At 43.0% G+C, this 15,711-nt stretch overlaps 1 protein-coding gene across 5 annotated transcripts in view; it reads left to right on the forward strand.

The window, feature by feature from the left end:
* The window catches only part of LOC146008898 (ethanolamine-phosphate cytidylyltransferase-like), a 48,453-nt gene that overhangs the window by 19,830 nt on the left and 12,912 nt on the right, over window positions 1–15,711 (forward strand). For 3 of the 5 annotated variants that reach the window (XM_083148700.1, XM_083148701.1, XM_083148702.1), the window contains 4 exons: window positions 1,982–2,062; window positions 2,695–2,801; window positions 8,090–8,178; window positions 12,850–13,011. In XM_083148700.1, the coding sequence (XP_083004826.1) occupies window positions 1,982–2,062; window positions 2,695–2,801; window positions 8,090–8,178; window positions 12,850–13,011 (439 nt within the window). Of the gene's footprint in view, window positions 1–1,981; window positions 2,063–2,694; window positions 2,802–2,886; window positions 3,221–3,328; window positions 3,475–8,089; window positions 8,179–12,849; window positions 13,012–15,711 lie in introns of those variants that run through there. The other 2 variants (XM_083148703.1, XM_083148704.1) reach the window with 2 other exon arrangements.

Genomic DNA, 15,711 nt, shown 5'->3' on the forward strand with positions numbered 1-15,711 from the left:
TGCAGAAGGTCATCACACCACATGTTTAGGCAGCAGACAGGACACGCATGGCGCAGCAGCATTGTAGAGGCTCAAAACAATTGGAGGAGTCTAAAATAACAGACAATTCAACAGATTTTCCAGAAAAGTCATCAGCCTGATGGTCAGCAACATGGAGTCGCGACCCCATGCTGAGCAGGTCGGGACCCACTTTGGGGTCAGGACCCACAGTTTGAGAACCACTGCATTAGATAATAATAATAATGAATAATGATGATATTCAGTTAAAATAGTTTTGAGCATTAAGACGGCATAAGAATAACGGGCAGATGTCATGTCATGCCCAAATACATTGGGCTTCTTGTCTCCACATTCTATAGGAGAGCATACAGACCCAGTTAGTGCTAAATATTCTGTAGAACTGCAGAACTGTTCCCAAACTGTGTGCCTTGGGTTAGTGGTCCAGGACAAATTAAAAGTCTTTATGGTCAATGTAACAGCCAAAATCAGGGTTGGTCGCTGCCAGTCATATAACCTATATAGACAAACCGAAGCAAATACCTTCCCGCGCCACATAACTGACCTTATGACCTATAAACACCATTTACTTCATTTTTTTTTTTTTCTTTTCTGAATTTCTCAATAATAACCGGGATCCGGCCAGCGACCTGGCTCCTGTTTACATTATAGGGAGGAGACCACATCGGCTCCAAGCCTCTTCCCCGATGAGGTGGCACCACTCTGCACCCTTTCTGACGTTGTGAGGGACTATCATAGCGAATGCCGGGTTGCTCCCGGGACGGACCAGTGTCCAAATCCCGGGGGTGACCCAGCATTTGCAATGTGAAAGAGGTATAAGAAAGGTTTGGCCTAGAGGGGTCTTGAAAAAATGTTGATGCTCTAGGGTTCTGATTCAAAATGGTTGGGAACCTTTCTTAACGTACTCAAAATGTCTAGATGTATAAACCATTCTGAAGTGATGTTTAAACTCCTGCATGGCCTTTACCATACTCCTGAAAGACTTCACAAGATCTGGCCTGAATCCTCTAAATTTTGTTGGAGGCAATGTGGATCAGTGGAAACACTGGTACACATATTCTGGTCTTGCCCAGTCCTTCAACAACTGTGGACAGAGATCTTTGATTTAATTAAACACATCACTAAAGTAACTTTACCTAGGTCCCCAGAAATTATATTTCTACATAGATTCCCTCTAGAACTCCAGAGACATTATATTTTTGTTGAGACATATTCTCATAGCTGCCCGAGCAGCTATTGCACAATATTGGAAGAGACACCCCCTCTCCCCTGGTTAATTGGCTCCCATGGTCTGACTACTATGAACCTCTGATGAGGCCGCAACCTCCTTCACCTGATTGGGTTATCGCAGGCATCTATGTTTTTCACTCCCCATATGGAACTACTTACTGGTATCATGGTATCATGCTTGTCCTTTGCCCTTTTACTCATGTTTTGTTCTGCCTTGTTCTCCACTCCCCCCCCCCCCTTTTTTTCCCCTTTGTTTCTCATTCCATTCAAATGGATGTTACCACTTAATCTTGTATTTTGTATATTGAAAACAGACATATACCATCTGTACTACTGTTTTTGCATATACTCAGTACTATATATATGTTTTGTAACCGAAAAAAATTCTCAATAAAAATATTTCGGCAAAATGGTTGGGAACCACAGCCTTATCCTCTAACAGAGCTACTGTCCGTAACGTGTTCTGAATACATCTGAGTTATTAGTTGTGGCTGCAACTTTTTAATTGTCAAGCGTGTTCCCTAATTCAGCTCTTTGAGGTGTAATATAATTCTCAGTTTTGTATATTTATATAAGCAGCACTATGTAGCTTGTCATATATGTTCTGTATATACATGATCTAATAAGTATCTGTTGGCACTAATTACTATGTATATTTTTTTGTTCTTGATGAGCTTTTTTTTTTTTTTTTTTTTTTACTCCTATTGAGTTTTACTTTCTTCTGTTTTTCCAGGTCCTGAAGAAATATCACTGTCTCTGGGCTATGAATAAACCTAGTACTCGGCGTCCCAAACTTTACATTGTAAATTTGCAGGTAAGATGCAACATTTGTGTAAACTCATCAAGTGTTTTAAAATGCACAAAATTATTCCAGGTTTGCACAAATCCAGTTTTTATTTACTAAACCACTGTATGTAGTTTAAAAAAAATATTTTTTATTTTATCTGGTGTATCACTGATTTTAAACCTCTTAAGTAATAAAAACGTGTTAAGGTGCCCATACCTGGAGAGATGTTCTCTGTAGTTTTTGTACTAGATACCATTGTACCATTGTGTGCTACAGCAGCTTGCTTTTTATACTAGATATGATGCAATCTAGTACAAAAAGTACAGGCTGCACAGAATTTGGGCCAGATTCTCTAAGCTTCAAAAGTGATAAAATGGAGAAAACAGCCAGCCAATCAGCTCCTGCCTGACATGTCACAGACTGTGTTTGAAAAATATCAGGCAGGAGCTGATTGGCTGGCTGTTTATCAGTCTCTATTTTATTACTTTTGAAGCTTAGAGAATCTGGCTCTTTATGGGATGTGTGCAGGAAGCGTGCATCACATCGCACCGTGTATGGGGGCACCTTTTAAGCTTACATCTGTTAAATTAGGTAACGGGTGCTGTAAGCCGTATGAGCTACGACAATGGATTTTCCAACCACACTGTATATTTCCTTAGTGGACACCTAAAGATGCAGTTGCTAACCTGAAGATTAATGGGAAATGTGATGATGTACTGCAACTTCTGATGGATGAGCTGCATTTGGACGTTCCCAAGTATGACAGGTGACTTGCTTTCTATGTCTATGGCCTGTGTTAGCCCACCCTCACACTGATGTATGGCGCATGATCATGACCTGCTATTTCCTAGATCTCAGGACCCAATTTTCGCTATGGCTGTACCCCTGCGTCCTGGAGAAGAAGCTAGTCACACTCGAAAACCAATCAAGGCTGTTGAGATTCATCCTTTGTCCCCAGAGCAGACTATTCCTGTCTTAGAAGAACCCCTAAGTGGCGGCTGGTTCGGGAAAGGATACACAAAAGGAAGAAAATCAAAAAGATAACAATGGAATGTTTTATATTATACCACTGGCTCTGAATAGGCTTCCCACTGCACAGTCAATATTGAGCCATGCTGTTTGCACAGTGTTTGTTTTTTGTCTTGTTTTTAAATAGTTTTTTTTTTAATAAAAGGTGAAATTAGACGTGGCTGTGGTTTTATTAAAGCAGTCGGTCTATTGTAATCAGAACCTGCCCACAGTAAAAATGGCCGCGGTGTCAGAGCTGGCTTGTGGTTTCTATGGTAGCGCTCCGTCTGCATCATTTCCGGGGGCGCGCCTTGGTGATACTTCCGTTTGGCTGACACTTCTTACTCCAAGATGATTCGGAACGGACACGGCGGCCCCGCCCCGGAGCGGGATATGTCCCGGAGAACCGTGCGGGTGTGGTGCGATGGATGGTGAGATGGGCGGCGATCTGCTGCTGAGATTATTCTACCCTACGTCACCGGGCTCGATAGAGAGCGGCGCGTTATACGTGTAATACAGGGTCTATACACCATGTATGACAGCCTACAGCATGTGTGGGAGCGTCACATTCGCATGTGTTGCTCCTCGTTCTGCATGCTCTTTAAACTTTGGAGATAACTGCGCGAGTTATTATGTTTAATACGTATTTGTATAACGTATGTAATAAAGGGTGGTTTGCGTGTTTTCACGGTGCAGAGGGTGTTTATTGAATACCCTTAGGATGATCACGTTGCTAATGCTCTCGTTGTGTTTGTGTTACAGTCACATGAATGCCACCAGGTTGTAGTGTTGCAGCAGGTCATGTTATGTAGCTGTGTATAGTGTTGCGCAGCAGCAGAATATCCTGTTTATACAGATGCCCATGTAATCTAGATTGTGTTTTGCAGAAATGCAAGTGATTGCAGTGCCCAGCCTCAGTGCACAGATTGCAGTATGCCTGTAACCTTGCTCAGATTACACAGTGACCCTTAGAAAATCATGCCATGTAGTGAAAGTTTATTAATTGCTTATCTTCTCCTGAACTTGTGGCTGAGCAGTGACAACATCAGTACAACGTGTCCTGTGATTGTGAACTTTGTGCTGCTCCCAGTATTTTCTGGGAAGAGAGAAACCTTATTCTAAAAGCTGTGTATACATGGTGCGATTTGGGCGCTGAGCGATTTTGTCTTAAAGCAATATATTGCTCAGTGTACTTGTAATATATTGCTCAGTGTACCGTTTTCATCAGCGACCAGCGATTTTGGCTGAAAATTTCAAGCTATACTGTCTCATTCTGTCTCTACCTTATTTTGACTAGAAATTGCTGGTCGCTGGTGCACAGTGCATTGTGCACCAGCGACCAGCAATTTTTAGCCATAATTGGAGGAGCATGCTCCAGCGACCATGAAGGGCTGGCAGCAGGAGCACGCTCCTAGCAATTTATCTCCCACCGCATATAAAATCACTGGCAATATGGTCGCTCAGCGACCATATTGCCAGCGATCTGTGCTGAAATCGCTCCCATGTGTACACAGCTAAAGAGAGATCCCCCCCCCTTTCTTAGTATGATGATTAAATGAAATGATTAATATAACAAAGTAAAATTTGGATATATAAGTAAAACATACCTATCTATAAACTCTAAATAGACCCTTATCACTTTAAGGGGTGTATTCAATATGTGGCGATTATTTCCGTGAGTTAGAAATATTGGCATACTGTACATCTATGCAATGCGCCAGTTTCCGACTGCACTGAAGCCTTTCGAAATCACCTTTTTAAAAAGTTGAATCTGCAAGGTCAAAATTGGCTGCTGAATTGTCGTCTCTGGCCATTTTTTACCAAATACACATGGATTTCTACAATTCACGTGCATTCCGACTGTCCGAACATTGTATGATGACTGTAGGATTGACTGTGATTCCAGCTGTTGGAAACCAATATGGTATACCCCCCCTAATGAGGAAAAATGCCAAGTATACAGCAAAAGAATAAACGTCCATTCATATTTAAATTCCGTCCTGAAACCATATCTGTACATGCTAGCCATTCCATCTTTTACTGTATATGTTTTTTTCTTCTACTCCAATTACCCTATTGGTTTAAATTGTTCAGTAGCTACTACCTTCATGATCAGCACAAATAGGGTGGGGGGGAGAAGTTCCTCTGGTTATTGAGCTTCCTCCTATTGATTGAGTTTTACAACAAGAGAGCAGCAAGAGTCATGTTCTCCTCCCCCACCATCAGTAAAGCAAATCATCATTGCTGTTAATGGTTTTTTACATATCACTAGATATTTATTTACTTACATCAAACTATGTATTACTTATAACAAGCATGAGATGGCAACAAATATAATTATCATCATAGTAACATTATATATCGCAAATATTTTTGTAAATAAAAATCCTGATTCTATGAATTTGTGCATTAGACATTTTGTGCTAAAGAGTTGATGTTGCCCTTAGCAACCAAGCAGATTCTGTCTATCATTTTGCTATTGCATCCTAGAAAATGTTAGCCCTAATCTTATTGGCTGCTATGGACAACATCATATCTTTACATTTTTACTAAAGCTTCTAAAAATAAAATCACATTGGTCTGAGCTTGGACCCTTCCCACCAGTGTTGGTGATGTTTGCTACCAGAGGTTTCTGTATACCTCCCGACAGTCTTGTATGGAGAGTCAGGACTTCCCTGTGGCCGTGCCAAGTGCGTACCTGAAAAAAGGTATGTGCGTGATTTTGCCGCAATGTCCACAATCGCGAGGCCACACCCCTGTTTTGCCGCTGTGCAGACAGGCAGCGCTCTGAAAGCTGCTGCCCACTCTCATTGAATAGAGCCTCAATGAATAAAGGCTGTATGCATGCACAATGTCTATTCACAGCTGCTCTGCAGACCTGCGAACGGCAGGGGGGACTCCCAACTGCCCCCACCACGGGACAGTCACCAAATATTGTTCTGTTCCACAAAAATGTGGACAGTTGGGAGGTATGGTTTCTGGTATAGCACATCTACAGTCTCCAAACACTTCTGGCATTTCCTACACACTTAGCGAATAACACCGCATGATGATGATGACGACACTGACACTCAATCAACCAGTCGCGACCACATTATCCACAACCACAAATGTATAGTACAAAGGAAAAAGGCTCAATAAGGTGCAAATGCCACAGGTTATGGTAAAGAGAAAAAAAATGTAATTCAAATCTATATATTGAAATCTAGTACTGATTAGAGAAACAGGTGATGATGGGGGTAAGAGGGTAGCACTGAGGAGAGATAAGTCTGGGATTTTCTTTGTCTTCCAGCTTGTACAATTAACCTGTTGAAAACCTGTAGGCTGGTTTCACGCACTCCGGCTCCTGCCGGACGGTGAAATCCCGCACGGCCAGGAAGCCGTGCCGCACACATTAGTTGTGAATGGACACTATTGTGTCCATTCACACGGGACAGCCACGGGCCGGCCGCATGGCTGCAGCCGGATCCCACCACTGGAAGGGACGGCTGCCGGGCTGTGGCCATCCCTTCCATGATAAACTAGTGTGTGCGGCACGGCTCCCTTGCCGTGCGGGATTTCACCGTCCGGCAGGAGCCGGAGTGTGTGAAACCAGCCTAAGTCTGGTTGTGCTGCTTAATTTAGAATGGTCTAAAAATAAATAGTGCAATTTAGGGTTTTGGGAAGTGTGTTCACGATTGATCAGTTTTTTTCTTACAGTTGTGAGGTGTGTTGCACAATATGGTAACCAGCAGCTGTGCAGTCTGTGAGAAGTGGTGTACCCTGGTGCACAGCATTCCCTGCTGTTAGATGAGAGCAGCAGTCTGTCCTGGGGTGGGGGTGTACTAGCTATAAGTTGTGTGAGGTGAGAGTGGGAGTGTACATGAGCTCATCTGATGTCAAGCATAGAGAATTCGATTGCTTGAAGCTTGTGTGCCAATTCATACATTAATAAATTATCATGAGTAGAATAATTTAACATTGGTGCACATTCATAACCTGCATAAACCTATTTAGCACAGCATCCCTGACACCTATAAGTGGCATCTTCGTTGTAGCGTTGCTGTGCGGCAGCTTCTCATGCCATATGTTACCAGGATTTACAGTTTGTGCTGTCGGTAGACATGGTGTCATATCAGTAAGCTGCTCTATCCTATGTGCGTTGAATGCAACATTATTTTGTGGTGCCATTGATAGTCAATTAGCTACAGGCAAGGTCAAGCTTTCTTTCCTTTGGCCTCGCTTACACAGACATGCACGTACATAAAAAAGGATGCAATGGACATGTTACAAGAAACAGAGTAATATTATAATTTTTGCATTGTGTTTTGAGTACTAGTTATAGTGTGTACACACGGTAAGATATGCCTTCCGATGTTGACGATATAGTCAACATTGTGTCGGCATCGCAAGGGTTTTAATCCTTACGATTTGCTTGCGATCCCGATGCGTGTTCATGTATCGCAAGACAAGATAGTCTTGGCTGCATTGACTATATAGTGCAGATCTGCCCTATATAGTCAAAATTGTGCCACTGCATGCCGTGCTATGCGAGTCCCGATATGATCTGATCATATCAGGACTCGCATCGCACGGCATATCTTCACCATGTGTACACACCATCACTCCCACATCTCAAATATTTTCAGAACAGTGTTATTTCTTTGTACAACCAAATAAGCACCCCCAGCAATGTGACTCCTAGACCTGTCTTGTTGAGTAACATTTCATTCCCCCACTAGGTACTAAGAAGCATCTATTAATTAAAACGAAGTGATTCTTTTTTTTTTTTTTTTTTGTTCTCCCTGAATACCTTTTCCATGTTGAACGATAAATCTATAAAATGTTTTACATTGTGTGAAACACAGCTTTGTACACTGTAATGTGCAGCATTAGCATTTGCTACATTTTATGCTAGTCACTAGTATTGTGCTCATTGGTGAGCTTTAGCACCAGAGATAGACCTTGTATATTCCCTTCCAATAACTGCCTGTTTGTCTTTGTTGAACTGGTTTAGCTGGGGATTTGTGTGAGCAGATAAATGAGATTTTCTGTTTTGTTGTACAGCTATGACATGGTGCATTATGGACATTCCAACCAGCTCCGCCAGGCACGGGCCATGGGAGATTACCTGATAGTCGGAGTACACACAGATGGTAAGTGGTGTGAGCACCCCTGCATGGAATAGAAGCGGTTATGCCATAGGGAGAGAAATGGAACTCTATATTCAGTCCATTGCAGAGTGTTTCACTGCCAGCGAGGTGACCTTACATTAGGACAGCACAGTATTCTAGCCTTTTGTCACCCATTGGTAGCACAAACTCCAATAATATGCTCAATAATTTCCAATTTTACGGTTCTAAAGCACAACTATATATTGATCCCTTCCTCACTTTATCACTTGAGGGTCTGCTACATCAGTTCTCATGTGGATGAAGAAAAGCTGCTTAAAACCAATAGCCTAACCCGGTGGTTACCAAACCTTTTCGAATTATTATGGCACCAGGAAGTATTAGAATATTTTTCACGGCACCCCAGGCCAAAAGCTTTTCTAATTGAGAGAGGGGGCGATTCTCTAACACAGAAATGCGGTAAAAACCCTGTTATCTGTGTTTTTACCGCATTTCCGTATGCTGTACTGTCCCTCCGCAGTGGCATCGCTGCGGAGGGAATCGCCAGCAAAAGCTGGCGATTCCCTGCAGAAGCCTATGGGCTTCTTACTGCAGCGCTGTTTGAGGGATCCGTCCCGGATCCCTCCCAGCATGCCCTGCGGCCGGCGCATCACTCTGCGCATGTACAGATGGACTCCCGGGTCACAGACCCCGAAGTCCAGTGCCGGCACCGCATCGCAAGGGACGGCTCTTATCGCAAGAGCTGTCCCTTGCGTTAATAAAAGCATATGTTAGAGCATATGCTGTTATTAATAATGCGATGCCTGGCGATAGAGGGCTGCGGCTGTTACAACATCCCTCCCAATGTGAGATTAAATAGATTTTTATATCTAAAAACAGAATTTGACGGCAGATAAGAACCATTTGGCCCATCTAGTCTGCCCCTATTTTATCCTTCAGGTAATCTCAACCCTTTTTGTTCCTTATTTATTTGTAAGGATATTCATATGCCTATCCCAAGCATGTTTAAATTGTTCTACTGTCTTAGCCTCTACCACCTCTGATGGGAGGCTATTCCACTTACCCACTACCCTTTCTGTTAAGTAATTTTTTCTAACCTTTCCCCTGAACCTACCTCCCTCCTGTTTCAGTGCATGTCCTCGTGTTCTATTACTTCTTTTCCGTTGAAGAAAATTTCCCTCCTGTACTATGTTTAAAACCCTTGATGTATTTGAAGATTTCTATCCTTTCCCCCCTTTCCCTTCTCTGCTCCAAACTATACATGTTAAGATCTTTTAGGGTTTCCAGGTAAGTTTTGTGATGTAGGCCATGCACCATTTTAGTTGCCCTTCTTTGTACAGTTTCTAATGTATTTATATCCTTCTGAAGATATGGTCTCCAGAACTGGACACAGTATTCCAGATGAGGCTGTACCTATAAAGTGGCATTATTACTTTTTTCTGCTACTGATTCCTCTCCCTATGCAACCAAGCATCTGACTAGCCTTCCTCATTGCTTTGCTACATTGCTTTCCTGCCTTTAAGTCACTTGAAATAGTGACTCCTAGATCTCTTTCCTCCTCAGTAGTTTCCATTATAGTACCCTTGATACTATATTGAGCCTTTGGGTTTTTGAGTCCCAAGTGCATAATGTTGCATTTTTTTTTAGCATTAAACCGTAGTTGCTATTCTCTTGACCAATTCTCAAGTTTACCTAGATCATCAGTCATTTGATTTACCCCTCCTGGTGTGTCTACTCTGCATATCTTTGTGTCATCTGCAAAAAGGCATACTTTCCCTTCAATACCATTTGCAATGTCACTAACAAAGATATTAAAGAGCACTGGTCCAAGTACATATCCCTGGGGTACTCCCTTGGTAACATGTCCCTCCACAGAATGCACTCCATTTACTACAACTGTCTGTTTCCTATCCTGCAACCAGGTTCTTATCCATTTAATTGTTTTTTATAATCCAATCCCACACTTTCAAGTTTATTTAGCAGTCTGTGATGTGGGACAGTGTCAAATGCCTTACTAAAGTCTAGATATGCCTATCTAGCCCCCCCTCCCCTTCATCTAGTATTTTGGTCACTGAGTCAAAAAAAATCAATACCATCTGTTTGGCATGATCTCCCTGCAGTAAAACCATGCTGTTTTGGATCCTGTAAATTGTTTAATTTAAGATATTCCACTATTATTTATTTAAATAGTGTTACCATTAATTTACCTACTACTGATGTAAGGCTCACTGGTCTGTAGTAGTTACTTGCTTCTTCTTTGCTTCTGCTTTTTTGCAGTGGAACTACATTTGCTCTTTTTAAGTCCTCTGGAACCGCACCTGTATCTAGTGACTGGTTGAATAAATCTGTTAATGGCTCTACCAGCACATCTTTTAGTATCCTTGGATGCACTCCGTCTGGCCCCATTGATTTATCCACTTTCAGTCTTGAAAGTTCTGTTAGGACTTTCTCCTTAGTAAATGTACTTCCATCTACCTTATTTTTATGAATGTCCTTGCAACTTAACTGTGGTCCCTTCTCCTTCTATAGTGAATACGGAGCAAAAATAATTATTTAGATCTGCAGTTGCCTTGTCTCTCTCCACCAATTTATCAGTGTGTGTCCGAAGTCTTATTATTCCTCTATTTGATTTTCTCCTTTCACTTTTTACTTAAAAAAAAAAAAAAAAGTTTTGCTTCCTTTTACCTACTGACTGAGCCATTTTCTCCTCAGCTTGTGCCTTTGCACGCCTGATCACTTTCTTAGCCTCCTTGTGTCTGGCAAGATACACCTCTTTGTCGTTATTATTTTTAGTCTGCTTATATGTCCTAAGGGCCTTCTTTTTTGCTTTTGCACTAGTTGATACCTCTTTTGTAAACCACACTGGCTTCCTTTTCCTGGTGCTTTTCTTAACCCTTTTGATACAAAGATCCGTTGCCTTTAATATTGCACTCTTACATTTTTTCAACCTCTCCTGCACTCCTTTCAATTTTCTCCAATCCGCTAATGAATCGCTTAGACATCTCCCCATTTTTGCAAAGTCAGTCTTCCTAAAATCCAACACCTTCGTTTTTTTTTTATCTCATCCCTCATGTCAGTTATGTGTTAATAGATAAGATTCACTTCTGTTTGACCACAATTTGCCTATTACATTGGCCATACATTTGAATTGGCCATGGACCACTACACCAGGGCACCCCTGCAAGTCACAGTTCGGGAACCACTGTCTGTGTGTTATGGTCTGTACACGGGTCCAATGCTGCACTAGCTAGACGCCTAATGGCTGCTGGATCTTGGTATATTAAAGGTTGCATGCAGCATTATATCAGCTGAAGGGCTCTTGTTACCAGGATAAAGGCTTTCCCTTCAGCTCTTACATCTTTCCCAGCTGGAGAAGAGCAGTATTAAAGTAAGCTCTGTAATCTAAGGCCTTCCTAACCTCTGCTAGAGAAAGTGTTCTGACAGGTCTTCCTGTGTATGCAATGTACCTAGGTGTGGTATATGAAGTCAATCGCAAAAGGTTGACATGCACTAGGTCGACAGCGACAAATGGTTGACACATGAAAAGGTCAACCTGAATTTTGTTAGGTGTCTATCAACACCTGGGCATGTGTACCACTTTTGCATGCCATGCTTGGGGCCCAGTTGGAGTCAACATGGATGGTAAGGTAAGGTATGTGAAAGAAAAAAATTGAAAGTGAGAAAATCCAGCTCATGTCAACCTTTACATACGTCGACCTTTTGACAATATGTGTGTCGACCTATTGACAGTGCAGCCGACGGTTTTGTCATTGATGGGGGAGAACCAGATGGTTTACCTCCATCGATGGCATCTGTACACTTGATGGTTTTTTTTTTATTTATTTTTTTTACTATATTTAGCCCCAAATCCTGTGAAGCCCAGCCCCCGCTCAAGACTGACCCATGGGTTGGTCAGAAAAATAAGTGGGATGATATCAATGGAATAGTTTGTAGCCATCAATAGTCACTTGCCAGTTTATCGCTGATAATAAGCATACTGTTGATATACCGGTGAATATATATCTATCATCATTATATAATTTTGTGTGTAAGCCCGCTCAAAGCTAATGCTTCAAAAGCTAGTCTGCTTCCTCGTACAAATATGCACAAACACTTGCCTCTGTGTTTATGCATGTGTGAGAAAGATGTAGGGGGATATTCAAACCCCAGCGAGCATCTCCCGTCGGGGAGATGCCTGCCGGGCCCTATTCAATGCTGTCTTCCCCGACAGCATTGAGCAGGGTATCTCGGCAGAACGAGCCAGACCTCACAAGCTGTCGGGTTCATTCTGCCGGGAAGTGACGAGCTGCCACGCCGCCTTCTCGGTTCCCGGCAGGTGGGACATTGAATCCCACCTGCATGTTCTCAGTCGAGCTGACCAGGAACAGGACTGGGTCACGGAGGTCGAGTAAGCTCGACTGCCGTGACCCTCAGATTGAATACCCCCCATAGTGTTACTGCCAACAGATGGCAGGGTTTCCTAGACACACAGTCACTAGACTTGTATATAGATGATGTATATGCACACAGTATTTAAATGCATGTATGTGCTCCTCACAGTGGTTGCAGGGTTCATTCCTTTTATAGAATTATTCTGCTTTAACATTTCTGGGAAATTGAAATTAACGTGACTGATATAAGTAAGGTTGTTTTCACAGTGGTGAGTCAACATTGCTTTCACTATAATCTGTTTAGAGGAGATTTCCCGCCACAAGGGGCCGCCTGTCTTTACCCAGGAAGAGCGCTACAAGATGGTCCAAGCTATTAAGTGGGTGGATGAGATTGTACCCGGTGCTCCCTATGTGACAACACTGGACACGCTGGACAAGTACAACTGTGATTTCTGCGTCCACGGAAGTGAGTAGAATTAACATATTATCTAGCATGGCATGTACACACAGTGCGAGACCGGCAATTCATATGGTACTCTGTTACCAAACACAGTTTAACACTCTATGCAGTTTCTAAGGGAACAATAACTGTATATAGTATACAAATTAAAATGTGAGATTACCGGATTGTTGGAGTACACATAGGTAGATAGTAAGTGGAATAGAAGTGGTTGTGCTATAGGGAGAACAATGGAACTTGATATTCAGTCCATTACAGAGTGTATTCATTGCCAGCTAGGTGAACTGGCCATGCTTTTAATAAATTACACTAGGTCTGAACACCGTATTTTATCCTTTTGTCCCCAGTGTTAGCACTTGCTACAGTAATGTGTTTAGTAGTTTCCAATTTGGGGGTTTAAAGCACAACTATTTATCAGAGCCCTTCCTCTCTTTGTCACTTGAGGTTGTGCTACACCAGTTGTAGGGGGGGGCCTAATGTAGAAATCAAGCTCCGCCCCCAGTATGGAAAATGCCAAAATTCGTGGGCCTTGGATGAGGGGGCGGGCTAAATTATGTGATTTGCATCATTAGCCCCTCCCCTGAAAAGCCATGAGTCACGGGAAATTAATGCATGGGGGGGCGGTATCTGGGAGGGTTACCCACCTTTCTGGGGGCCGGGTGTGGGAACCGGTTTCAGGAGCCTCCAGGCCATTCCGGGAGGGTAGGCAACCCTGATGTGAGTTATGGTCTGTACATGGTTCTGTCAACTGGTCAAAGCATGTGGTAGTCTATTATTGAAAACAGTTTAACACTGTGCGGGGTATGCAATCTTCCACCGCTATTTCCAACGTGGGAAATAGCGGCGGCTTCCTATTCAATGCCGTCTTTAGCGACAGCATTGAAATCAGGATCACGGCAGAACGGGCCCTTTCTGCTGATAACGGGCATGGATTGTCACGATCCTGGCCGCAGATCGCCAATCCATGGCCGTTTTCGCGGCCACGCCGCCTTTGCACCGATCGGCAGGTGGGAAATTGAATTATGCCTGTCGTTCTGCAGTCGATCAGACCACAAACAGGCCAGGATCACTTCTGTCGGGAGGGATCGACAGCCGTGATCATGGATTGTATGTGTCCAATAACTGTATGTAGTACTGTATATGAAGTAAAATGTGAGAACTAAAAAATTTAGTAGTAGTATTTCTCTTTGTGACTGTGATTTGTATTAGTCAGTGGTCTCCAACCTTAAATGGGCCAGGTCAGAAAGGCGACCAGATTTGGCAGGAAGCAGATCCTGCCGGACAGTGTGTAGGCTTGCATTAATACCGGACAGAACAGTGGAACAACCCACCCAGATTCTGCTATATAAGATCACGTTTGCAGCTATCTCAAAACGTGAGGCGGCTCGCAAGACCTGATCTGATACAGCCGGAGCCGGATGGGTTGTCCACCGCTCTGCCCAGCTGTTGTCATTCATTACTGTGCATATTAATGATGGGGAGGGAGAGGGAGGGAAGAGGAGCAGAGGTAATCCCACCATGGCAGAGGGCATATAGAGAAGCGGCACTTATGTGGCATAATATGTGATGGGAATCATGGCGTGTGATAATATATGTAATGGGCATTACAGTGTGTGGCATAATGTGTAATGGGCAGTATGACCTTTTAATTCATTTAAATTACCTGGTCGTCACCAGGGGTGCGATGCTCGTTGCCCAGGGGTTACATGGCATCAGTGCTAAGCGCTCCCGGCACTTCCAGGCAACGATGCAGCGCTATGCTCCTTTTCATACACTAGAGCAGTAGTTCCCAACCCTGGTCCTCAAGTACTCCCAACAGTGCACGTTTTCCAGGTCAACCAGCAGGTGCACGCATTATTCAGACACATTTTAAAAGATCCACAGGTGGAGCTAATTATATCACTTGTGATTCTGTGTGGAGACCTGGAAAACATGCACTGTTGGGGGGTACTTGAGGACCAGGGTTGGGAACCACTGCACTAGAGGTTAAATATGACCTCTAGCATCTGTTTTCTCCAAGGTGGGTAAAGGAGAGGGACAGGCCGACACTCCATGGTTGAGCTACCAGTAGCTTGTGAGCAATGGGGTTGCGACCATGAGTCTAAGTTAATTGCTGTAGTCACTCATCGTTTCTATGTAGTGTAAACTAACCCTATGCAGAACCTAGCAATGCAGTAACATATGCAAGTCATGTTGTTTCTCCAGCCTCATCTTTTATACACTTGTGTTGTGGATACCGACTCCAGTGACATGGAGCAGCTCTACAATGCCTGCAGTGTTCATTTACAATCTGTCATCTTGTGTTTAGGATCTCACATCTAATTACATCACTTTGTGGTGATTGTAGCTGCACAGCTAATGGAGTATCAGGAGAATATCTATGCACTGCTAGTAACCAAATCTCACAGCACCATAACTGCAGGACACATGTAGAAATCTTTCATTATCGCTCTCTCTATCTCTCTCTTGAGAGATGCACTAGTAAAAGGTGCTGGGTAACCTCAGTCCATTTTTCCAAAACATCTGATGCAAGAAACCATTGTTACTGTGCTTAAAGCTGCAGATATCCTGAAAATAATGTGTGTGTGTGTGTGTGTGTGTGTGTGTGTGTGTGTGTGTGTGACACACATAAAACTGGAGTGACAAACCACTCCAGTTCCCTTTCCAGCCTGCTTCACCATCATAATACACTATATGGAAGAAAGT

This window comes from Crinia signifera, chromosome 6 (assembly GCF_055691185.1).
Source record: "Crinia signifera chromosome 6, ASM5569118v1, whole genome shotgun sequence".
NCBI lineage: Eukaryota > Metazoa > Chordata > Amphibia > Anura > Myobatrachidae > Crinia > Crinia signifera.